At 41.4% G+C, this 17043-nt stretch overlaps 1 protein-coding gene across 1 annotated transcript in view; it reads right to left on the bottom strand.

Moving 5' to 3' along the window:
* The window catches only part of SACS (sacsin molecular chaperone), a 49085-nt gene extending 32142 nt beyond the window's left edge, over positions 1-16943 (bottom strand). The window contains exons 1-2 of the mRNA XM_063305764.1: positions 16851-16943; positions 1269-1419 (exon numbers count right to left, since the gene is read on the bottom strand). Of these exons, the coding sequence (XP_063161834.1) occupies positions 1269-1419; positions 16851-16888 (189 nt within the window). The 5' untranslated portion in view covers positions 16889-16943. The remainder of the gene's footprint in view (positions 1-1268; positions 1420-16850) is intronic.
* Positions 16944-17043: the final 100 nt, after the last annotated feature.

The following is a 17043-nucleotide window of genomic DNA, read 5'->3' as shown; positions in this document are numbered from 1 at the left end:
AATTCCCAGATGGCCTTGCTGGGGTGGCAATCATGTCTGTCAGAGATGAAGGTCTGTACAAGATGGGCCTCCAGAACCTCCTCAAGGGGCTGCTGTTTCTGAGGGAAAAGGCCAGCCTGCTTCTGCACTTCCCTCCTAAAGTCTTTGGAGAATGCTACCAAAAGGACAGCCAGCACTTTGTTCTGCCCAGCAGTCTTAAGGCTCTGCTGCTTGGTTGGAGAACTCATCATTCTGCACAGATGCCTGATTCTTAGGGCACAGCCTGTTTATGGCCAGGTTCATCACATCAACCCACCTAGAGCAGTTCCCTTTGCAGTCTTGCTGCAGTTAGATATTGCAAGAGCTTGGCATCACACACAGACACACACACACGAAACAATCATGTGGGACTCAAATTATTTAGACACTTATAGTCCAAAATCAAGAGTATAAAGTATATTTAGAAAATTATTATCTCATGACAAACTTACATTGCCACTGAATTGTCTTTGCAATGTCAAGCCAATGAAAACGCACTCCAAGTAGCATCTGCAAGTCTGCCCCTTTGGGCGTCCGTACAACATTGCAAATCAGGTAGAGAAGGGACCAGGCTTGCAATTCAGTGCTGCTTTCATCTTCCTGACCACCACCACCCCACTTTCCCTCCCTGCAAAACTCACTATGTATTCTTTATTAGTGTTAACAATTTACATATTTTATATATTTATTTACTTTTAACAAAACAAACTTTAATCTTAAAGGATTTTTTTTAAAAAATAAAATCAATAGTCACTGGTTTACCAATGGATTCACTACTATAATATGAACAATACAAGATATTATTGTAAGATATCACAGAATCTCTGCCATAGTAACATGTTTTACTGCATCCTTTAATTAGTAGAAAATATTGCTTTTTCCAAAACAGGTCCACACATTTCTGACAACCATTCCTTGACATCTGAATAATATCACTTTTCCAATTTCTTAATATTATTCTTATAGCCACCTCCCCATGCTTGATACAACCATAATTCCTGATAAATGGTCAGATTCCAAGGCTTTGGTATATAATTCAACATTACATTAACATCTTTAACATTTAAAGATTTTCCCGTATGTTTATGGCAATTTATATTTTAGTTGTTTTCTGCAGATTACTGAGTGTCCCAGGCAGGAAAGTAAGATATAAATCAAATAAGATCATCATCATCATCATCATCATCTGCTCTTAAGCAAGATAGTAATTTCAGTGATGCCAGGAACACAACTTCCAAAAGGAGGCTTACCTCTCTTCCCTGGTAGAACAGACACTGCTCAGCTACTGGAAAACCCGTCTCAGGATAAATTAACTCTTTTATGGCTCCCACATTAGTTGAATAAGGTACCTCAAAAGTTCTGCAACCCACATAACTATGAAGAACAGTCACTGTGGCTGACCTGAATTGACAATGAAGAAATAAATTAATAAAAATAAAGCAGCAGTAAAAAGCCTACATAGTAGAGCAGTAAAAAGCCTACATAGTAGAATGTTATTTTTTATCATGATTTGTTTGCCACCTGCCAAATCCCCTAGAAGAAACCACTACCTTAGAATCACTTTCCACAATCATATTAAAGGCTCACCAAATACAGCATTCTGAACCAATCACATTTACTGTATAAGCCAAATCCTCTGCAAAGTTCATAAACTGGGTTTCTGCCATTTGTTCCTCAGAGTATATTGCTTTCATATTAATATCCATGGATATACCTCATCTTTATAATTTTATAAAGATTTTAAATCCCAACAAAAGTCCTGGTTACAGTTATTTGTAGTTGAAATTTTAAGTATGAACTATGTTTAAAAAAGGAATTTTTTTCATCTGTTCTGAAGCCAATTACATTCAACCTCAATGAATGGCCACATATTTTCAGTTTATGAGATAATAAAACATATTTCTCTGTTTCTTTCCAATTTTAGCATATATGCTGTCAAAGCTTAGAGAGAACAGAGAAACTGAAAAAATGTTATATCAAACCATGTTCCATTTATTAAGTGGTTATCTCTGGCTAAGGAATGATTGGATTTTGTTCTGGATATTGCTTTTGTTATCTTTCTCAGAACTTATAAATAGTTATAGGGTTTATCTACCTACCTACCCATTTAAAATATTTTTCTATTTCTACTTCTGAAATAGATAATTTAATGTCTCTGGAGACATCTATCTCTACACTTGTTAGTTTATTATGGAAATATTTTCTGCATCTTTTAACTTTCTTTGCAGGAACTATATTACAACCCTATTATAACCGTATTTGCCCATTTTGTATGTCCTTCAGTTCTGCACAATCCTTTCTGAAATGGGGCAACCATTTGGTACACCAAGGATATAGTCTAAGTAATTATGGTGTTTGCTGTTTTAAAGTCTCATACCCTATCTCCTGTTTAGTAATTCCTATATTTTATTTATTTCCCCTCAATTTTCTGTAACTGAACTACAGCAAAAAGATCTCTTTCCTAGCTCTTTACAAAGGTCTAACAGTATGGGCTAGTACAGAAGCTTTGACTTAATCAATTGCCTGCAGATAAAGGTAACAAGGAATTCTGTGCAGGTAACCTAGTGGGCTAACAGAAGAGAAACAGAATGCTTGTCTTCTGCACCTAACATCGAAATTTCTTAAGTGGCCTGTTATGAAAGGAAAACATTAATTTCCATGCCCAGCACTGAAATAAATAAAGCAAGAAATTTCAGGAGATAAGAAGCAAATGGTTTTTCTTAAAATACCTCAGCAAGCTATTAAAAAATTGACCACCTGTTATTTACACGTCTACAATATGCCCATAAATCTTCAGACAGTCAAAATAAGGGATTCAGTATTAAAGGAAAACCCAATGTTTACTATGATGAAAAGGAAGCAAAATAAACAAGAGGTGAAAAAATAACCACTGCAACAGCAGTGACAGTGAAAGAACACAGGCCAATACTAATGAGGATTAGAATACAGGTAGTCCTCAGTTTAGAACCACAATAGGGACCGGAAAATTCATTAAGTGGTGCAGTCGTTAAGCAAGGCACCATGTGACTGCACCCGATTTTACAACCTTTTTTGCAAATCACATGGTGGTTAAGTGAATCACACGGTTCTGCACTGATTTTGCTTGTTGGAAGCCAGCTGGGAAGGTTGCAAATGGCAGTCATGTGACCCAGGACATTACAACCATTGTAAATACATGCTGGTTGCGAAATGCCTGAATTTTGATCACATGACCACAGGACACTGCAACAACCATAAGTGCAAGGACTGGTTGTAAGTCACTTTTTTCAGTGCTGTCGTAACTTCAAATGGTCGCTAAATGAATGGCATTTATAAGTGCATTTGCCTCAAGTTTACACGGATCGCAAAACTTGCCTTTCAGAGCATCAAGTCAAACATAAAAATAATGATACACACATATACAAACACATATATATAGTAGGTCCACCAAGTTTTAAAACTGCTGTTATATGGGAAATATGTACTAATAATAGGGGGAAACTGTAATATATTTACATGGGGAATTTAACTGCAAGCTATCATTGTAATCCAAAGCCAGTGTGGCACAGTGAACCAAGTGTAAATTTACCCTCAATCTTCCAAGCTCACTAAATTACTTCGGGCCAGATTTATTTTTCCACTTAACATACCTCCTAGCAAGGTGGTACAATGTGTTCAGATTCTGTTCCAAGAAGATGCTTTGGAGCACGCAGGGTTCAAACACAGCCCGTCTGAAACCCTTTAAAGCAGCCACATCTTTTCCCACGACCATATGGCAACTACCATACAATCCTAGGAAAAGACTCAACTGCTTTAAAAAGTTGCATTTGCACTTCTGCACTGCATAGCCCTACTTTCAGAGGTTGTTGAGGGGAAAAAAGAGAAAGTTGTATGTATGTCACCTTGAGCTGTCCTAGGAAAGATGGGATATAAATAAAACAAATAAACAATCCCCTGCTGCATGGCTGTGAATGATTAACTATCAGCCCATACAATTTTATCATCTTTCAACTACTTCTCATTCATTCCAAGTTTCTTTGCCATTACAAACGTCAGAGGTATTTCTCCTACACTCTTACTTTCTTTCAAACCTATTGGACGCCCTTTCTGCTCTACAAGGATCATCATTTCTCTCTTATTCTCCAGGAGTTTGCATTTACTCTTCTCTCCAATCCGCAGAAGCATGACTAGGAGGGGAGTGATTGAGTGCCAGGAGTAGCTCTGTCAGCTGAAGAACAATGCAGATGAGGGTGTGGGCATTTCACGGCAGAATTTAAAATGCGATATACCCATATATATTCCTTACCCCTACTGTACTATGCATTCATTTTAAAGAACCTAAGTCACTGGGAAACATGATACAGAGGTATTAGGAGGTCTTCTGGGCCACCCTAAAATCCAGTACGTTTATAGAGCGGGGTGCTCTTGGGCCTGAATCTATACCTTAAAATGCATGGAAACGTTCAATGCAGATACCCCACCCCTAACGTGGCGCTTCCAGATGCGCTTATCTTCCGGAGAGCATTACGACAGTTTAATTCCAAACACGCCAAAGAGCACTAGGTTAGCAACGGTTAAAACAGCAAACTCGGCAATTAGCTCCATTGTCACCGCGACTATGGCAGCTCACGTCACAAAGCCGAGGAGCCAGACGTTTGGAGAGGTTTTGGGATCCTGCCGCAAGACATGGACAACCCGAGGCTGCGAAGCAAGTTACGTTTCCAACCCAGGACTTCCTCGCGAGGAAGCACGGGCCCCATTGTAACCGGACAGCGGCCGTTCCCACACCCCAACAGCCTTCCCACCCCATTCCGCGAGGAGCTGCAGCGCCATCCTCGCCGGCCAAAGGCGAGCACCAGCCCGGGGCGCCTGGAACGCGCCGGGAGCCGAAGCGGCTCTCCAAAGGAGACTCCCGCGCGCGCCGCCCAGTCTCACTCACATGCCCTTCCAGGCTCCCTCGCCGGCCTCCTTCGCGGGCCGAGCCTCCTTTCCGTGACGGGCAGGCAGCTGGAAGTTCCCCCGCCTATCCGGAGGAAGGCTAAAAATCCGCTAGCCGCAGCATCAGACAGGCCCGGTGCCCGCCTCCACCCAGCGCCGCGCCGCCGGTTCCGCACATGGGGAAGAGGAGAGCCCGCCCTAAGAGGACGGACGCCGACGGCGGAGGAAGGGGGAGAGTCTCGGCAGTGGGGCGGGGATCCAGTGGAGGAAGGGCCGGGGAGCTGCTGCCCGGCTCTGCCCCGGCCCGAGCAGCAAAGGGTCAAACGGAGGGCAGGAGGAAAGGAAGGGGCGGGCGGCGCTGCGTTCGCCTGCGACAGCTGCAGGATTTATAGAACTCCGTCTCCCTGGGTGCAAAACGTTGCGGAACCCTGACACCGATGTGTCATGCCACACAGACACACGACAAGCCTCCGTATGGTTTGCCAGTCACTCACCCATTTTCCCTCCATCGTGTGACTCCTGACCAGCGGCAGGACGCACACGAATGCCCTTCTCTTGCATGGCCGTTGTTTTTTAAATGAAAAAGGTGTATTTCTTGAGGTTGTTGCTCGGTCAGGCAGACAAAAGACCCCATCTCCGCACTGCATTGCATTCACTCAGCTTGCAGCAAATGCAGAGAACCTCCTTTCGTAGCCAACCGGGAAAGGGCCTGGCATCTCTTTTCTCGAAGCTAAATTCACTTCTTCCTGCTGCAAAAGAAGTCTGTTTCTTCCTCAGTGCGCTGTTAACCAACCCCCCGGGTTTAAAACCATTTCCTTATTTTTGCCTTTAGAATTTGTCAAGTATAATCTCACCTTGGGAGTCTTTCAACTCAGAAACGTATCAATTAAAAAGCAAAAATCAGTTACTGTAAGTCTATTCAGAAGTAAGTGTTACTATTTTCAGTAAGGTTTCCCTCTCTGTGCTTTTAAAGGAGCAACCTTGGATTTGTATTCAGTTCTATCAGATCTGCAATGTATCTATTAAAACAAATTCAAGAAACTCTGAAGCGTAGAAGCATATACACATATAAATATAGTGTGTTTACATTCATGCTATACTTCCTTACATACTTGAAGCCTTTTTTTTCTACCTGAAAACTTAAGTCTAAGTGGGAATGTTGTGATGAATTGCCCATTCCCTGATGTTTTGATTTCTACATACCAACAGAAACTGAGCTTCTAGTCTATTTTCTATTATTATTCCACTATTTTGAGTCTTACAGAAGAATACAATTTAGACAATCACTCATAGAATTAGAATTTAGAAAGTCAAAACACAAAAGGAAAGGGAAAAATAAATAAAATGTCAAAAGTTACTTTTATATAATAATTCTTGTAAGTAAGAATTAAGACTGCAAACTAACAAAATAATTGCTCAGACTATCAGCTATTGTACCTTGGGTCATATTATGAATGAATAGTACTTGATTTCATATTGGGTCATATTATGAATGAATAGTACTTGATTTCATATTGGGTCATATTATGAATGAATAGTACTTGATTTCATACTTTTAGCCATTATTTCTAAGCATGTATTGGGTTTACTGGAAATACATATCTAGTAAGTTATATCTGGAAAGCACTGATGCCCCATAATTTTAAATAGATCTCAAATAGCATCTAGCATTTCCAAAAGGAAAATGGAAACATTCCTTAGCTAGTGATTTCTTAAAACTCATTTATATATTGTAATAAAAAGCTGTATCTTTTATTCGTAATCTGGAATAATAAAATGTAAAGAATGCTAATATACAGTGTTGAAACACCAATAGAATAGGAGGTAAAAGTGGCATTTTAAGTCATTGAGTCCACACAATATCAAAATGTCAAACGTCTGCAATACTTTCAGCATTTTTGTTTCCAAAATCAATTTTAAAAATTATAAAATTTTATTTGTCATTATTTTTGCAGGAACAAGATTAGTTTAATTATCTATTTAGACCCTGGCTTTTTAAATTAAGACAGGTTTATATTGTTACACTTGAAAATTCTTCCAGTAAAATAGTTTCCACACAATTGACATAAGCCTTCTTAATACTTATATCCACAAAGAATTTAAGGAAATGGAATGGCATTTTCTAAGGTGGATTTTTTTCAAGTTAGAAACAGAGAAACTCATTCATATAAACTGCAGTGAAATATATTAGGAGCACAAATCACCATGCATTTCATGCTTCCCTTGAATAAAAGAAGTTTGAGAGCTTCTGCTTTATAAAAAAGGTTATTACAGGTAGTCCTCACTTAATGACTGTTTGTTTAGTGACAGTTCAGACTTAAGACAGTGCTAAAAAACCTGACTTACAACTGGTGCTCACACCATTGCAGCATCCCCACAGTCACATGATCACAATTTGGCTGCTTGGCAACCAGTTCACATATATATAACTGTTGCAGCATCCTGTGGTCACATGGTCGCCATTTTTTTACCTTCCCAGCAGGCTTCCAGCAAGCAAAATCAATGGGGAACTGCATGATTAACTTAACGACCATGTGGGTCACTTAACAAGCATGGTGATTTGCTTAATGACCACTGCAAAAAAGGTGGTAAAATTAGGTTGGATTCGCTTAATGACCGCTTCGCTTAGCAACTGAAATTTTTATTTATTTTTTATTTACTATTCAAATTTAATTACTGCCCATCTCCCCCAAAAGAGGGACTCTGGGTGGTTTACAATAAAATCAAACTACGATCATAAACATTAAATCTCATAAAAATTAGACACATTACAATTATTATAAAATGCAATAAATAAATATAAAATCCAAGAGGCTATAAAATTCCAAGCTGGTGGGAGGGACTCTAGGGTGTGAGCCACACCCAAGAATGGTTACCCACTTTCCCGCCCCAGGTGAGATGGCAGAACCAAGTCTTCAGGGCCTTCTGGAAGGCCAGGAGTGAAGGGGCCTGCCTCACTTCTGGGGGCAAGATGATACAAAGGGCGGGGGCCACTACAGAAAAGGCCCATTTCCTGGACCCTGCCAGATGAAATTCTCTTATGGACTGGGTCCGTAACGTGCCCTCTCTGGATGATCAGGTGGGGCGGGCCGATGTAATGGGGATGAGACGGTGCCTCAGGTAACCTGGCCCCATGCCATATAGGGCTTTAAAGGTGATAACCAACACCTTGAATTGGACCTGGAAGCAAACTGGCACCCAGTGCAGCTCTCACAGCAAAGGTGACCTAGGGGCACCAAAAATGGCCTGCACGGCTGCATTCTGGACCAGCTGAAGCTTCCGGATACTCTTCAAGGGTAGCCCCATGTAGAGCGCATTGCAGTAGTCTATATGGGAGATGACCAGGGCATGAGTGACTGTTCGGAGGGCTTCTCATTCCAGGAATGGGTGTAACTGGTGCACAAGTTGTGCAAAGGCCCTCCAGGCCATGACTACCACCTGCTCTTCGTGCAGGAGTCGTGAATCCAGGAGAACCCCCAGATTATGCACTGAGTCTGTCTGGGGCAGTGCAACCCCATCCAGAACTAAAGATGACAATTTCCCGGAAACCGAGGCGCCGTCAATCCACAGCCACTCCATCTTACCAGGGTTCAGCTAAAGCCTATTGTTCCCCATCCAGACCCCTACAGCCCCCAGGCACCGATAAAGCGCAGTCACTGCATCACTTACCTCACCCGGGATGGAGATGTATAATTGGGTATCATCTGCATACTGATGATACCTCATCCTGTGGTGACGGATGATCTCACCCAGTGGTTTCATGTAGATGTTAAATAGGAGAGGTGAGAGAACCGAACCCTGTGGCAGCCCACAATAGAGGGGTCGAGGGTCGGATCTCTGACTCCCTATCACCACCGATTGGGATTGGCCCTGGAGGAAGGAGGTGAACCAGCGCAGAACTACACCGCCCACCCCCAACTCTCTGAGCCGTCCCAAAAGGATACCATGGTTGATCGTATTGAAAGCCGCCGATAGGTCAAGGACAGCAAGGATGGATGCACTGCCTCCATCCTGCTCCCGCCAGAGATCATCCATAAGTGTGACCAATGCAGTTTCTGTCCCATATCCTGGCCTGAAACCTGACTAAAAGTGACCCAGATAATCCATTTCATCCAGAATCCTCTGGAGTTGCAATGCCACCACCTTCTCGACCACCTTCCCCAAAAAGGGGAGGTGGGAGACTGGACAAAAATTGTCCACCACAGTTGGGTCCAGCGATGGCTTCTTGAGGAGGGGGTGCACCAGCGCCTCCTTAAAGGCAGCCGGGAACACCCCATCACTCAAGGATGTATTTACCATCGCTTGGACCCAACCACATGTCACCTCCCAAGCTGCCTTCACCAGCCAGGAGGGGCATGGATCTAAATGACAGGTGGTGGCATTCACAATCTGGAGGATCCTGTCCACTTCTTCAGGTCCAACAGGATCAAACTGCTCCCAGATAACAAGGCTAAAACGTTCCCTCGGCATCTCCTCAGACCCTGCTTCACACGTGGAGTCCAACTTGGAACGGATCTGAGTGAATTTATCCTGCAGATGCTCAGAAAACTCTTTTGCATGGCCCTGTAGGTGGGTCACTGGGCCCACCTTCCCCAAAAGGGTACGTGTGATCTTAAACAGGGCCGTCAGACGGCAATCTGTGGATGCAATAAGAGCGGAGAAATACTGCTGTTTTGCCGCTCTTACTGCCACAAGGTAGGCCTTAATAGCAGCTCTAGCTTGTGTTTGGTCAGATTCAGTTTTTGTCTTCCTCCAGCGGCGCTCTAGATGTCTCTTAAGCCTCTTCAAAACCCTCAACTCCTCCGTGAACTAAGGGGAGTGTCAGGTTGGATGAGGCAAGAGAGGCCGCACAGGCGCGATCCTGTCCAAGGCCCCAGCCACCTCCCTATTCTAGGCAGCAGCCAGGGCCTCTGCTGGACCATGCAGCAGATCCTCGGGTGCAACCCCCAGCTCCCTCTGAAACCTCACTGGGTCCATCAGTCGCCAGGGGCGGACCATCTGAATGGGCCCCACCTCCCTGCAGAGGGGGGCGGCATAGGAGAATCTCAGGGCCACCAGGACATGATCTGACCATGACAATGGGGAGAGATGTGGCTCTCCCCTCAGATTACATTGCCACTGCTCCAACAAGAAAACCAAGTCCGGAGTGAGACCACTGTCTCAAGTAGGGTCCCGAATAATCTGGGACAGGCCCATGGTTGCCATGGTAGACATGAACTCCCGAGCTGCCTCCAAGGCACACCCCAGGGAAGTCAGGTTGAAATCCCCCAGAACCATAAGTCTGGGGAACTCCACCAACAACCCTGAGACGACCTCCAGCAGCTCAGGCAGGGAGGTTGCTACGCAGCAGGGAGGCTGGTACAGTAGCAGCACTCCCAACTGTTCTCGGGAACCCAACTTGAAGAACAGGGTCTCACACCCGGCCACTTGGGGAGCAGGGCCCCTGAAGGCCACAAGAGACTCTCGGATGACAACAGCCACCCTTCCTTCCCTACCCTGGTATCTCGGCTGGTGCCACATCTGGAACCCAGCTGGGCACATTTCCAAAAGGGCTATCCCCCCACTTCTGGGCCCAGCCAGGTCTCGGTGATATACGCCAGGTCTGCCCCGTCCTCTGCGATCAAATAGCATATGAGGGGGGCCTTGTTGTTAACTGACCTGGCATTAAGGAGCAGCAGCCGGAGACCAGGGCCCTCAAGGATCTGCTGTTCAGGGCCTGGGTCTGAACCCAGAGGGTCGGAACACACCACCGGTAGCAAACACCAATTTGGTCAATTCCAGTCTCAATTGTGGTTGTTAAGTGAGGATTGCCTGTACCTAATCATTAGTGCCTAACCAGTCTTTCAATGGTAAGGAAATGAAGTAGGCCGAGAAAATGGCTGCATTGCTTATGCTTGGTTTTCTGTTTAGCTGAGAAGATACCAACTGATTGGTAGCTCTGGCCAAGCTGTTCAGGATAACTTCCCCCATCAGGAGCGAATGAGTCACAACTTCTCTTCTAGCTCAACCACTATCTCAGTGTGCTACACTGGAAGTGTCACCATTTCCTATGCGAAATTTCTGAACATGGTGAAAACTGGTGCCTGTATCTGTTCTTGCCAATCCATTTCCTCCTCTGACTTGAGATACTATCAATTGTGAATGAACTGTTTTGCAAGAAAGGAGGAGGACACTTAGGACATCTGATCTGAGCATCTCTTTTCACTTTTCAGACTGCGAGATTGGTAGTTTGGAGGTTACAGCACCAATAATTTGTAGATAATGCCTGAGCATCCTTAGAATAAAATCTGTATCCAGTCACCAGTCACTCTCGGTAGAACATGGTATGACAACTGTTCACAAAAGCTAAAAATCATTCAATGAATGGATCCATGCATTGTGTAAAACTCTGGTTTGTGGAATAAACCACGGTTTGCTGGGTTTACTAGCCCCCTAGTCAATAAAGCATGCTTTTGAAACCACAAGGGATTGGGATCACATTCTCAGCCAAAACCGAACAAGCTGCATTAGGGCTTAGTTAATGCTGTAGATCAATTAATGTTTTACGTAATAAGTAATGCATTGATCAAAGGTATCTTTGATAGCATATAGATTATAGGAAATGCCTGCCTGGATTCATGAATTTTAGCATGATGTTTATAAAGAATGTTAAAACATGAATCACCGTACTTATTCTTCTCTCAGGGAGAACATATTTCAAGCAGTAGAAAATACGTAATCCCAGATAATAGCGATATACCAGGCACAACAATTATGAAAGAATACTGTTTAAAATTAAATTTCAGATGCAAACCAGTATTGAGCTAATTGATTGATTCAATGAAAGGCAGCATAGATATCCACTTGGGACTGGTATTTCAAGCCCAGCCCTTGTTATTGTGCTTGGCATTTTAGCAGTAAGAACTACCACCATACAATGAAAGCTTGGCTGCATCTCTGTCTGCACCCCTACACAGATAACTTCTATAGTCTGAGTCATGTATTCTGCTGAGTGATTGTCTGGAAGGCAAACCAGCTCACCTTTTGGGCTCCTGTTTTATTTAATAGTTGCATAGCAGCATTTCAGCAGGTGAAAATTGTGGAATAAATGGTGTGCCAAAATTCCATCATCAGCACAGCTGGCAAAGTGCAGGAGCTTTAATGCTAAAATATCAGCCATCCCATTGCTGCTGCAAGGATAGCAGAATGGGGCCAATTGTGATTTATTTAGTTGGGTGCAACAGCCTCCCTCAATCTAGTCATTGTGGTTTATAACCATGGTTTAATGCAATAGGTGCAGTGACAGAAAGTTTAAATTGCCTAATCTAGAATTTTAAAAAGAAAAATTACTTTTCTTCTTTCCTAACCCTTCATGCCATTTTTATATGTATTTTTTCCTCCCAAAGCATTTCACTCTCACATTCATTTGATGAGTTGCTCCTTTAAGACTGGTTTAAATTAGTTTCTATGGCCAGTATGGTGGAAAAAACTTGTATTGAATCACTGTCTTGAACCACTACCAAGAACGGCAGCCAAGTACAGTGCAATTTTGTGGGTTTTAGCATAAAACCAAAGAGACCAATGGCCTTTTTTGGGAGTTTGCAATAACTTTGATTCTGAATGACTAGGGCTGTTTGTATTTAACTGGGACCACCTCACATAGCAGTAATCAGCAGTGAGTCTTATGGGCAGAACTATAAAGAAACAGATTAGAAAGAGCTAGGGGAAGGTTTGCGTAAATCTAATGCAAGAGACTGTGTGCTGCAGCAAGGGACATACAGCTGCAGCAGTTAAGATTCTGCAGTGTTGGCAGGAAAATGCCAATGACTCAGCAACCACATTTGAATGTGAAATAATGCAATGCTATTATGGAACTTTTCGAACTACAATAAGTAATGTCCATCTTTCAGTTGTTTATATCAAATCAAAGTTTTTATGCCCCCTAATGGATTTTAATGCCATTATTTTAAATATTTCATGCACGTAGGAATGGAGGATTTTAATAATGATTTAAGTTGCTATTTAAATCCCAAAGTACCTATATAATATTCAGCATTCTATCATAGACTGAAACAGCTATATGCAGCCTTCAGATTCAAGAACACTGCACTGCTGAATACTACCTGTTGGAGAACAGAAAACGGATTATCTTCATTGTCCTGTTTATGGACTCACAGAAGCATTTGGTTAGCCTCTGTACATATGCTAGATTAAATATTGATAGGCTAACATTCACATTTATCAATATTTTTAATATACTGTATATACAAAGAAGATTAAACATGAAAATAATGTGATTGATTGGATTATGTGCTGTCAAGTCTGTGTCAACAACCACAAAGATAGATTTTTCTCTATGACAATCTGTCCCTAACCTGGTCCTTCAGGTCTTCAACAGTGCACCCATCACCACTGCAACTGAGTATCCACTTTGCTGCCGGTTGTCATCTTCCTCTCTTTCCTTCCACCTTTCTCAGCATTAGAGCCTTCTCTATAGAGCTAGGTCTTTCCATAATGTGTCCAAAGTAGGATAATTTGAGCCTGGTCATTTGTGCGTCAAGTGAGAATTTTGAGTTGATTTGTTTGATGATCCATTTCTTTGTTTTCTTGGCTGTCCACTGTATTCTCAGGTGTCTTCTCTAACAAATCACTATTTCCAGGTGTCTCAGAATAATATGAAACACTTGAAAATATTGATGCACATATTTCAGTTTAAAAGCATCAGTCTCCTAAATTGGTGAAAGCGTATCTTGATGTACTGAAGTAGTAACAAGCATAGGATGAAAAGTACAGATAAACATCTACCAGCTTTGGGATAAATTTGTTCAGGTTCTTAAAAAATAATCCCATGTCACTGGTGTGGAAAAAATGACCAAAGCAGGAGGGGGGAAACATGAAAAAAGATGGATAGGGCCTCGTTTGTAGATATTTAAAAGAATGAGGTCAGCTGGCATTCTCTTTGGTTTTGTACCTAATGCTACAACTATGTCTGAGCTCAGAGATATACGACGAGGTATAGATTGAGTCAATCTGTGCAACATAATACACATTTGCAGACCGAGAATATAGAAGTTATTAATTGCTTAGTAATATAAAACAGAAGCTGGAAACTTTATTTCTCTGTAAAGAACTCTCTAAAGTTCAGGGAAGAGAGGAAAAATCTGGTATCCTTCCATTCTAGTATTACAATGCGTAGGCAAATTTTATTATTCTGACACATGCCTGATGCTAGCTTGCCTTTGTACTGACATACAGTGAGAATGCTTTCAGGCACAGGCAGATTTTCCTTATTACTTGCATCCTGGTGCTTCTCTAACCTGGTGCCCTCTAGATGTGTTGGATCATCCCCTAGAATCCTTACCTGAATAGCCATACTACCTCTACTTTCCAGGAGTTGAAGTAAAGCACATCTGGAGGATCCAGGTTAGGGATATACCCTGTACACTAGAGGTGGATGGGTCCCTTTTGGTGGCTGCAGTTAATGTTTGGGGGAGGTTAAGAGCAGCAATGGGCAAAGCAGCAATGGATCTGCATCCTGCATGAGGGCTGGGCTGGATTTTCTTTGTGGGGTGTAATGGAGGAGAGGGTTGTAGTTATTCATAGCTTCAAAAACACCAGTGTTAAGCCTACGTCAGGCTTAGAATATTTTTTACTATTTTCTGATTCTCAAAGTGGGAGGAAACCAAAACCAGTGGTTCAGGTAGAGTGCTGGCAACTGCTGAAAGGGGGAGCGGGGATTACAGGCTGCAGAGGTCATCTCCCGTGCTGAAAACTGAAGATGTCCATGATTAACCTGCATGCAAGACCTGTATTCTGTACGAATGTATTATACTTCCTGAGTTTCTCTTGAACAGCTTTTGAGATCAAATCCTGGTTCTCCTGTTAAAAGCAATATAAATGCATATCATGTGTAAATATGCACGTGATGTAAGTTGTCACAAATGATGTAAATTCTAATTTGACAACATCTCACCCTTAGTGTTGTACTTAATCAAGGTTTTACTGTATATTGTAGATTATTCAAAGATGGAATGTTAAATCCTGCTTTAGTCCATATACTGTGTTAAACCATTACATAGTTTGATTTTGACTCAGTGTGCGTATAAAATCAGCCATGGTGGCTTGTAAGCCATCCTTTTTTGGCTAAGCCAAAAATTAATGAAATATTGATTGCATTTTTGGCAGAGAGATGAGGTGCGAACCATAAATTTCTAGTCAAAATGTAGAAAAATGACATGAGAACACATTCTTGTACATGTATAGAAAAGAACAGTGATCATAAGAATGGAAGAAGAATGTCCATTGTATAGGTCCTGTTTCCCACCCTTCTTGATCCTACATAATAAATTCCAGTTTCCTTGCCCAATTTTAATCCTAGACTACTGCTCAATTCTCTGCTGTATGGAAAATCTATGATTATACTACTTACGTTTTAAGGACACGCAGCCACGAGGAATGACATTTTGATCAGGGTAGTATGCTGGAAGAGGCTTGCCAATTTCCAAACCAAAATTTCTTCAGGCTGCTTTTTGTGCCATGGGAAAAAAATAATTTAAAGACCACTGTACTATTCTGGTCACACTGGCACCCTCCACTACTCTATTTTATTAATAAGATGTTGATACAATCAGGGAATATCTGCATAATATATAAGTTTAGCTCTTGGAAAGAGCAAAAATGCTAATATATGCACATTTTGCAAGTTCACTATGAATCCAGGTTTTTGTCAGTTAGTATAATATGAATTAGTATAATAAGGACCCTTGGTTTTATCACTCTAATTCTTTCAGACAAAACTACCCAAGCAACATCCTCTCAAATGATGCATCAGTTTTTAATTGAATCTTAGGAGGTAACTAATGTCAAACATTTGGACTTATCCAAAGATAGGTTGTTTAACATATTTACTCATCCCAGCCCCCATCATATAAGCTTATACATCATATAAATATTCTGTTATCTGCAATGCAAATATTTGCTTGCCAATGGAATTATTTACATTTATTATGTGAAAATGAAAACCATAATTTTATCAACATAGGGTCCAAGTAAAAGCCACAGTGACAAAATGACTTTATATAATTTGCGTCGGTCACATCATGAAGCAAATGATGTAAAATGCGTTATTTGTATCATTTGCACAATGATGCCTTGATATGCATGATATCACTTGCTCCCCCTGCAGAGGCACATGACTCTCAAAGGTGTATAAATGACATCAGGTGAAAAAGAACCCACACTAAATCATCCCTTCAATATGGAAAGTCCTAAAAGTGTTGATGCACTTGTGGTACATTCAGTCCTTTTTTTAACAGACTAGTTGGTGACAAAGGTGTCTTGAATGTCTGTTAAATATGAAAATATGTCACTACAGCTATTTGTATCCGTTGTATAATTATACAGATGAAGCAACTTATGTCATGTATGTCCATTTATACCAATAATGAAATAATTATGCAAATGATACAAATCACTGCAGAAATTTGGTCTGCTGAATGCAAAGTCTGTTGTATCAATGCCTACTAAATCGAGGTTTCACTGTATAATGAAAATTTATGCAACAGAAATTAAACCCTGCTGGAGAAAAAGGTCTTCACTATGGAATCAAGCTAGTTGCATGACAGTATTAATAAGAAATCATCAAATCAGATTTGACTTCTGGTGACTGTGTGGGCACCTGCCATTATGACTTATCTTTATTAATAACTCATAGCTTTTCAAAGACCTTTCTGGGAATGATTTACTACATATTATTTTTGGAGAGAATATTAGCAGGATTACATAACACAAAGCTTCTTCAAACAGTAGAAGAGGCATGGCTTGATTTTATAGAGATCAATTATTTTGAATTTTCCACATTTTTTTCTTTTGAAAAACTAGATTATTTTTATAAATTCAGATATACCCTGATGTTCAACAGTGGTTAGATAATTTACCTGAGGACATCCTGGGCCTTTTTTCTTTCAGCAGGCATGATTGTTCTTCACTAGCAATATGAAGCAGACATAAATGCAGCAATTTTTTTTTACAGGTTTTATGATTATACTGTATATCACTCTGTCATCTCAAAATCTAGCCCATTTTTTTCTTTAAAAAAATCCTTATTTCCAAAACTGAATGATTTTCTCA

This window comes from Candoia aspera, chromosome 5, assembly GCF_035149785.1.
Source record: "Candoia aspera isolate rCanAsp1 chromosome 5, rCanAsp1.hap2, whole genome shotgun sequence".
Lineage (NCBI taxonomy): Eukaryota > Metazoa > Chordata > Lepidosauria > Squamata > Boidae > Candoia > Candoia aspera.
Note: the sequence above shows the minus strand (reverse complement) of the source record. Positions and strands in the feature narration are given on the sequence as shown.